The sequence below is a fragment of the Pseudorca crassidens genome, chromosome 2 (genome assembly GCF_039906515.1).
Source record: "Pseudorca crassidens isolate mPseCra1 chromosome 2, mPseCra1.hap1, whole genome shotgun sequence".
NCBI classification, from domain to species: domain Eukaryota; kingdom Metazoa; phylum Chordata; class Mammalia; order Artiodactyla; family Delphinidae; genus Pseudorca; species Pseudorca crassidens.
Genome location: NC_090297.1, coordinates 2,099,486 through 2,108,169, shown reverse-complemented (window position 1 = coordinate 2,108,169; position 8,684 = coordinate 2,099,486). Strand labels below are relative to the sequence as shown.

The 8,684-nt window shown below is 67.1% G+C and overlaps 1 protein-coding gene across 1 annotated transcript; it reads right to left on the bottom strand.

Moving 5' to 3' along the window:
• Nucleotides 1-849: 849 nt before the first annotated feature.
• On the bottom strand, nucleotides 850-6,505 carry LOC137220219 (uncharacterized). The gene is made up of 4 exons (XM_067729974.1): nucleotides 6,439-6,505; nucleotides 2,410-2,558; nucleotides 1,042-2,341; nucleotides 850-992 (listed from the first exon to the last, which is right to left on the bottom strand). Exons 1-4 carry the CDS (start codon nucleotides 6,503-6,505, stop codon nucleotides 850-852), a joined length of 1,659 nt encoding a protein of 552 aa, XP_067586075.1.
• Nucleotides 6,506-8,684: the final 2,179 nt, after the last annotated feature.

Genomic DNA, 8,684 nt, shown 5'->3' with positions numbered 1-8,684 from the left:
CTGTGCCCTGTACCATCCAGGCTCCATCCTCAGTCAGGCCTCCTCGTGGTTTTAGATCCCGAGCCCCTCTGTGGGCTGCACAGAGGTGACCCCACCCCACACCATCGCAGACTGGGGTCCAGGCTGGGATGCAGGGGCGCAGCTGCCACGCTCCGCCTCTTCTCGGGGTCTTTCATGATGGCCGCAGATGGCTGTGGGGAGATGCTGGACTGTGCGGGGTCGGGGTGGGAGGGACGTCCTGGCCTCCAGCTGCCTTTGGGGATGTTGCTGGGACTGGGTTGTGGCCTGATGGGCAGCAGCACGAGGATGTGACTCTGCAGTGTGGCCTGTCCCTGGTCTCGCCCTCGGGATGCAGCCGGGACCCCCACTAGGGCCAGTCTTTCTCTAGCCCCTCGGCTTCCGCCCTGCTCCCTGTGGCCACCAGCCCCCACTCCGCCTGGCGCTCTTTCGGGCGCCCAGCTTGGAGCATAACTGATGGGCGCTCCCTTTGTACTGAGCAGCGCCCCTCCCGTGAGACCCTGACCCTCGGCCTCCTGGGCACCACAGGGTACACGGGCTGGCAGGGGCGCACTCTGCACCCAGCTGGATGGGCGCCTGGGACAGCTGCTGGGCTTGGAGACCCACCCTCGGTGCTGCGGGGAGGGGGCGGGCCGGGTGGGAGCCGCAGTCTTGCCAGCCTCTTGCGGCCTGGGCTCCAGGCTTGGCTTTGCCTCCAAAGCAGCCCTGCTCCCCACGGTCACTGTGGGAACGGCCTCTCGGGCGGGCACACCCGCCTGGCCCTTACTGCGCTCTGCCTGCGTGGCCCCCCGAATCCTCACTTCTTCCGCTTCGTGGAAGAGGAATCTAGGGTCAGGGAGGCCCGGAAGCTGCTGACTGCTCAGCAGAGCTGGGGCTGGAAGCACAGTCTGGCACAGTGAGCACCTGGAACCTTCCGGCCATGCCATCTCCGGGCGCGGTGCCAGGCCTTGTTGGGGGTGGAGCACGGTTGAGATCTGCTTTGGAGGAGAGAGGGGTGGATCCCCGGGTCCCCACCCTGCCCACCTCCCAGGCAGGAGCATCTGTACTGGGGGGGGACTGGGCTCATGACCAGTCCGTGGCCCTCCAGGGTCGGGGGCTTCCAGGAATGGCCAGTTGGGTGGCAGATGTGGCCTTCAGGGAGCAGTAGACAAAGCTGGAGGGTGGCCCCTGGGCCTCCTCCTAGGGCACCACCTCCTGGAAGGAAGGCCTGGTGTTCAAGGGCTGGTGTGCGGGGCCGGGTGTGCAGGGCTGGTGTGCAGGGCTGGTGTGCAGGGCTGGGTGTGCAGAGCTGGTGTGCAGAGCTGGGTGTGCAGGGCTGGTGTGCGGGGCTGGTGTGCGGGGCTGGGTGTGCGGGGCTGGTGTGCAGGGCTGGTGTGCGGGGCTGGTGTGCGGGGCTGGGTGTGCAGAGCTGGGTGTGCAGGGCTGGTGTGCAGGGCTGGTGTGCAGGGCTGGGTGTGCAGAGCTGGGTGTGCAGGGCTGGTGTGCGGGGCTGGGTGTGCGGGGCTGGTGTGCGGGGCTGGTGTGCGGGGCTGGGTGTGCAGGGCTGGTGTGCGGGGCTGGTGTGCGGGGCTGGTGTGCGGGGCTGGGTGTGCGGGGCTGGTGTGCGGGGCTGGTGTGCGGGGCTGGGTGTGCAGGGCTGGTGTGCAGGGCTGGGTGTGCAGGGCTGGTGTGCGGGGCTGGTGTGCGGGGCTGGTGTGCAGGGCTGGTGTGCAGGGCTGGGTGTGCAGGGCTGGTGTGCAGAGCTGGGTGTGCGGGGCTGGTGTGCGGGGCTGGTGTGCGGGGCTGGGTGTGCAGAGCTGGGTGTGCAGGGCTGGGTGTGCAGAGCTGGGTGTGCAGGGCTGGTGTGCGGGGCTGGGTGTGCAGGGCTGGTGTGCAGAGCTGGGTGTGCAGGGCTGGGTGTGCAGAGCTGGGTGTGCAGGGCTGGTGTGCAGGGCTGGTGTGCGGGGCTGGGTGTGCAGGGCTGGGTGTGCGGGGCTGGTGTGCGGGGCTGGTGTGCGGGGCTGGTGTGCGGGGCTGGGTGTGCAGAGCTGGGTGTGCAGGGCTGGTGTGCAGGGCTGGGTGTGCAGAGCTGGGTGTGCAGGGCTGGTGTGCGGGGCTGGTGTGCAGGGCTGGTGTGCAGAGCTGGGTGTGCAGAGCTGGTGTGCAGGGCTGGTGTGCAGGGCTGGGTGTGCAGAGCTGGGTGTGCGGGGCTGGTGTGCGGGGCTGGTGTGCGGGGCTGGGTGTGCAGGGCTGGGTGTGCAGGGCTGGTGTGCAGGGCTGGTGTGCAGGGCTGGGTGTGCAGAGCTGGCGTGCAGAGCTGCTGTGCGGGGTTGGGTGTGTAGAGCTGGTGTGCGGGACTGGGTGCGGGGCTGGGTGTGCAGAGCTGGGTGTGCGGGGCTGGGTGTGCGGGGCTGGGTGTGCAGGGTTGGGTGTGCAGAGCTGGGTGTGCAGGGCTGGGTGTGCGGGGCTGGGTGTGCAGAGCTGGCGTGCAGGGCTGGGTGTGCAGAGCTGGTGTGCAGGGTTGGGTGTGCAGGGCTGGTGTGCAGAGCTGGCGTGCAGGGCTGGGTGTGCAGAGCTGGTGTGAGGACTATGCCCCCTGCAGAGGCCGCCCCTGTTCCCTTCCGGTCCCTCCACGCTGGGTTTGGGGCCGCCAGACCTGAGACCTGGCACAGCTGGGCATATGTAACTCACCCCCCATTTATAACTGATACCAGTTTTGAAAATAAAAGCCGTATTTTTTCTGGTTCCCCCAAATTCTTTCATTTGAACAAAAGAGTGGGGGAGGGAGAAGGGGACTCTGCTGGGTTGATGGTGGAGAGCAAAGGGGGAGGGGAGTGCTCAGGAAGAGCCCCTCCCCCGCCTGGGTGCCTCCTCCCTCTTAGCTTGGGCCTGCCTGCCCACCTCTGCCTGCCGCCCCCCCACCTCCGCCTGCCGCCCCCCCTTCCCCCCCCCAAGGCTTTCTGTAGGAGATACAGGAGCACAAAGGGAGCCTGTGCTGGTGGGGCCTGGGGGGGCGGGGAGGGCGGGGCCCAGCACAAGGCCTCGGTGCAGTCTGTCCAGGGCGGCTGTCCGTCCAGGGCGGGCATCGTGTCATCTGACACGCCTGTGGGCCTCAGGGTAACGTGCCGGACCCCACTCCCCGCGCTGTTTTGTGGGGATAAAGTATGGGGGACGTTTGTGCAGGTCACAGGTGTCAGTGCAGGTGAGGCTCGGGGTGCCCTGGGGGGTGGTGGCGACCTTCGCTCCCCAGAGGCCCGGCCCGCTGAGAGATGTGAGGGATGACGGGTGGGGGAGGATGGCCCCATGTTCCTGGGGTCCCCACACGCACAGTGTCCCCGAGCTCCCGTGGGGGGTAGCACCCACGCGGCCTCTCCCTTGGGGTGGCCTGTGGTCGGCATGCCCTCTAGGACCGCCGGCCTCCCTACCCTGCGGGCCGGCACCTTCGGGCAGCCCCTAACCCTTGGTGGGCTCCTGCCCGGAGTGAGAGACGGCAGAGGCCTCCCCCCGCCCCCCGCCCCTCCAAGATCTGCCAGGGACGAGTGCTTCCCACGGCCGGCTGCCCTGGAATCTTACAGGAAAAACAGGCAAGAAAAACGTATGCTTTAGAACATACTACGTCTTAACTTCCTTTTGTATCATAAATGGTGACACAGTGGACACTGGTCATTTCTCATGACCTGGTCTCTGCTGACCTCGGGGAACGAGGGCAGACTCTGAGGTCTGAGGCCCAGTCACCTTAGGTACTTCTTGATCTAAGAAGCTTTGGCCCTGGTACCCTCTGGACCTCAGTTTCCTCACCTATAAAATGGACGGGTTGGGCCCATCTCAGGCAGTTCTGGGACTCACTCCCGGGTCCACACAGCTCTCAGGGCGTCACTGCTGACGCCCAGGAGAGGGCCGGGTGGTCCGGAGGGCTTCCTGGAGGAGGGCCTGTGGGCTGAGGAAGGCTTAGAGAGGTGCAGGTGGGGCAGGGTGGGCTTTTCCAGGTGGGAGAAAGGTGGGGGCAGAGGAGCAGAGTGGAGGGAGTGAGTCAGTTTGGCCCAGAGGGTCTGGTGGGGATGGACGGCAGGGAAGGTTCAGCCTGGAATCTGAGGAGACTTAGCGTCCCCCTCTGAGCTGGTTGGAATGACCGGGGAGCCTGTGGGCCTGCCCCTCCAGCCCCACCCTACTCTGCGGGGAGGGACCTCAGTGGTCCTGCCTGGAGCCTCCACGCCCAGGCCTGTCCCTCTGAAGGAGCCTCTTTCCCCACCGGAGCAGGGCATCAGTTGGTGGGGTCCAGGGAGTGGGCAGGCAGGGCTGCGGGGCTGTGGGGGCCCCTGGGCTCTGCCAGGAGGCAGCGGGAGCAGGCGGCCGCCCCTGAGGGCGTGCGGGTGGGAAGCAGGCCCCGGCGGGTCCAGCGCTCCTGGCCTTGGCTCAAGGGTGACTTTGTTTCTAAACTGGGATAATTGATTAATGGAGAGGAAGCAGCCCTCCCAGGCGGCCCTTCAGTGCTGCCCACTGTGTCGGAGGGTGGGAATCTGACCCCTGGCCCGAGGTCCAGACACCACCGAGGGCTGCTCTTGGCTACCGGCCACGACCAGGCTGGGACCTGGCTCTCCTCTCCCTGAGGGGTGCGCAGAGCTGCCCCGCCCGACCAGGCCTCTTCCTCCACTGTGCTCTGCTCTGCCCTGCTGCCCCTGCCCTGGCGGACAGTGTGGCCTTTGGCTTCTCCACACACGCCTGATTTAGCTGCACTAAACTCCTCCTTTTTTTTTTTTTTTTTTTTTTTGCGGTACGCGGGCCTCTCACTGTTGTGGCCTCTCCCGTTGCGGAGCACAGGCTCCGGACGCGCAGGCTCAGCGACCATAGCTCACGGGCCCAGCCGCTCTGCGGCATGTGGGATCTTCCTGGACCGGGGCATGAACCCGTGTCCCCTGCATTGGCAGGCGGACTCTCAACCACTGTGCCACCAGGGAAGCCCTAAACCCCTCCTTTGAGGACAGTTCCCGAAATCTCCAGCAAGCCCCACGCCCTGCAGGAGCTGGCACTGGTGTCTTCTGCTGCCTGGGGTGGGGGCCGTCTCTGGCCGGGGGTGGGGAGGGCCTGCTGGGTTGAATGGAGATGGTGGGTGTCTTTGACCCTGCCCTCTGCTCTGGCCCTGCTGGCCGTGACAGTCGGCTGGGACAGGTGTGGCCTGCTGCCCTGTACTTGGTGGTCCGCGTCCCTTCAGGGCAGCGGGTCTGCAGACCTCCTGCTCCAGGACAGCCCGGGGGCTGCCCGCACACAGAATCCCAGCCCTTACAAAGCGGCGACTCTGGGAAGGGCATTCATGTTCGCTCCGTGAATCGTTTAATTACCAGGTTTGTCCCCCAGACCCCACCACCCACAAAGGCGTCTCTGTCTTTCAAGATGACTGTGTCCTCCAGGCCTGTGCTGTGCACAATGGGCTTCTCCCAGGGCTGGCTTCTGAGACGGGCTGGCCTTCTAATGACATAATTACAGCAGGATCCACCAAGAGGCAGACCCTCCGGGCCTGGGGGTCTGTGAGCTCGCCCCACCTGCCCCCATGCCTCCCGGCTGGGTTTTTGGTGAATAGGCCGCTCCAGTGCCCCTGCCCACGAGGGGCCTGCCTTCCGGGCAGGATCGAGGCTGGGTCTGCGGAGAAGGACAAGGCCGCCCAGCCTCCCCTCCCCAGGGCCGCCCCAGGCTGGAGTCCCGCCCATCCTCCTGGGTGGTTTCCTGAAAGGACCCTGTGAATCTGCCCTCTGCCCTTCCCTGCCTCGGCCCTGGTGCCCTGTCCACACCCCCGGAAGCCGGTCCGGACTCTTCCGGTGAATTGCCCTTCGCTGGGCTGCAAGGGCAGTCCTGGGCGTGCCCTGGGGTGGGCTGGGTGCGTGTCCCATTGTACAGATGAGTTTCTGATTTGCTGGGGTCAGTGATGTGCTCAGTGCTGGCACACGGCCTCTTGGACCCAGCAGGGCAGTGCGGGGTGCACGTGGAGGCCCCGCTCGGGTGGGCGAGCCTGGATGGTGTCTGGGGAATCTGTGCGGCCCACGTGCCCCGTGTGGGTTCCTGGACCGTCGCCGCCTGGGGACTGACAAGAGTTGGGGTGCGGAAGTTCCCTGGGCGTGTTTGGGGCCGAGGGGCCAGTGCCCGGCCCTCTGGCTGACCTTTTCCTGGCAGCCCGCTGGGCGGGTGAAGCCAGGCAGCTGACCACTCGCAAAGGGGCTGCGGTGCCCCATTTTCCAGCCCCTGGGCAGCTGCGGTGGGCGGCCTGACACTTTCTGTTCTGGACGCAGGAATGGCTGGGCCCAGACGGGCGGGGCAGTGCTGCTGGCCCTGAGACCCTGCTCTGCTAGGAGGCCTCTCGCCTTTCTCTGCAGGGGAGGGGAGCAGGGGAGCCTGGCCCGGTGAAGGGGGGGCTCGATGAGACAAGTGCCTGCCCCCCGAGTGCCCACAGGCCTGCGTAGTGGGGCATCAGGAGCGGGACACAGGGCAGCGGAGGGCGCTGCGGAGGGGAGTGCGGCATGTGCGGGTCCCTGCACGTGGGCGGCTCGGCCCGGGTACAGGGGAGAGGTCCTCACAGGCTGGCCCGGGGCCCCTGCCCCCAAGAATGGCGTGTGGAAGGGAACTTGCGCACGAAGCCGCCTGAGCCTGCCCTCCGGCCCCGTGTGGACACGCCGTCCTGCTCGGGCCGAAGGGGCCGCCTTCTGAGGACCCGTGGGGTGTCCATGACCACTGCCGACGCCACCCCCACTGTGTTGGGCCCCCTTCTCACCACCCCAGGAGTCTGCCGCTTCCCGCACGGCGGAGTCTCCGTGGCTGGCGCTCACCTCTTACCCCAGGGCCCTGGCGCCTAAATGAGTCAATGAAACGTAGCAGCTGCGGAGAGGAGCCCTGAGTCCGAATTCCTGGGCTCAGGTGGCCACGTCCCTGTCCCCCAGCCCGGCAGTGCCCTGAGACTTTGTGGAGGGGGCCTGGGGCAGCGGGCCCTGGAGAGCCTAGAGCCCCGGCTCTTCCTGGGCTCCTGGACAGGCATCTCAGCCCTGTGTCCGCTCTGCCCGCTGTGCCTGCCGCCAGAGCTGTCGCTGTTTGGGGGCAAATCCCAGGAAAGGCCCCTATTGCCCACTTTCAGTTCCTGGGGCTGTGCCTGCCTCTCTGTCCAGGCAGGGTGATTCGTGAGGGGTCTGCGAGCGAGGGAGCTGGAGTCGGCGTCCCAGAACCTGCCCTCGGGTCCTGGCGGCTCCCGGCATCCCAGAGCAGGGCCTGGCCTCTGTGCCCCGGTCGGATGGCGGCCTGGACAGCAGAATGCGCGGAGCCAGGCCAGCTGACTACGGGCAGTTACTGCCGGGGGAGGAGGAGGCGGTGGGCCGAGGGTGCTGACAGCCTGCGGAACTGCTCTCTGGCCGGTGCTGGCTCAGGGGGAGCTGCCCCCAGCCAGTGTCGCAGCCATCTGTTCTGCTGGGGACCCGCGGAGCGGGGGCGGGTCACCCCACCATTCAGGGTCAGGGCAAGATGAGCCTGCGGGTCAGCCCTCCAGCAGCTCCCCGGGGGTCAGAGGCCTCTCCTGCCGTGCATCGAGGCTCCACAGGGCCGGCCTTGAGGCCAGAGCGGGGTGCAGGCCAGTTCCCGGAGCAGGACCGAGCCCAGGTGTCCCACATGTTCGTGTGCATCCGTGCTCTCCCCAGGGGTTGTGGCCACCCCAACCTGGGGACCCCTCGATCCTCCCTAGGAAACCACAGTGCACGTTGGCGTGTGCAGGCCCATGAACACTTGGGACAGAGAAACCCGGACAGTTTGGTTCCATGGGTCAGTTCGAAATGTTCTTGGACAGCGGGCACCTCTGTGTGGAGCACGGATTCCTGCCTGTGGAGCCCGCCTCCCTCCCCAGCCTGGGCTCAGACAGAAGGGGCGCCCTGCACTCCTCCCAGCTCCCTGGGCAGCCTGACGCTGCCTAGTGTGGCCTGGGCTCTGCGAGGGCAGACGGCTCTGCCGAGGCTGGCTGGGCCTCGGGGGGACCCTTGAGTCCACTGGGCCTTTCTGCCATCCCTGGGGACTCTGGCTCCGGTGTCCCCGGCCTTGGATCTGCTCTCCTGGAGGTCAGGGCCGCAGGTCTGGGAGCTGATGCCTCCCGAGGGCGTCTGTCACTGCGTGGGCTGAGGGGTCAGGGAGGGGGCCCCTGCTGTGGCCCATCCAGCCCCAGCCCACGCCGCTGGATCGGCCCCTCCCAAGGGCTGTCCTCCAGGCTGAGGGCAGGGCAGGCTGGGCACATGTAGGTTCAGGGCGGCTCTGGGCTGGATCCAGGACAGACCACTGCCTCCCGGGGTGGTCCAGCTGCTCTCCCCCTTGGTGGGCCTCTCTGGGTGCCCCCAGGGGACAGGGGCCACAGAGGGGGGAGGTTCCTGGGGACACGGTGGCACAGACAAGGTGGCCAGTACCCACATGGCGCTCAGCGCCCAGTGCAGGCACCCAGCCCATGCCAGGGCCTTCCTCTCACACCCCTGCTGGGAGGGCGGCCGGGCTTCCTGGGCTCACACCGCCTGTCCCCGGATGGGGCTGTGTGCATGGTCCCTGCCCTCCAGAACCCCTGCGAGAGCTCCGGGACTGGGGGGGCCCGGGTGCATGTGGGCTCGGGGGCGCTCACACTGTCCTGGGAAAACTCCAGCTTGACCAGCTCCCTGCCCTGCTTTGCCGATGGGGGTGCTGAG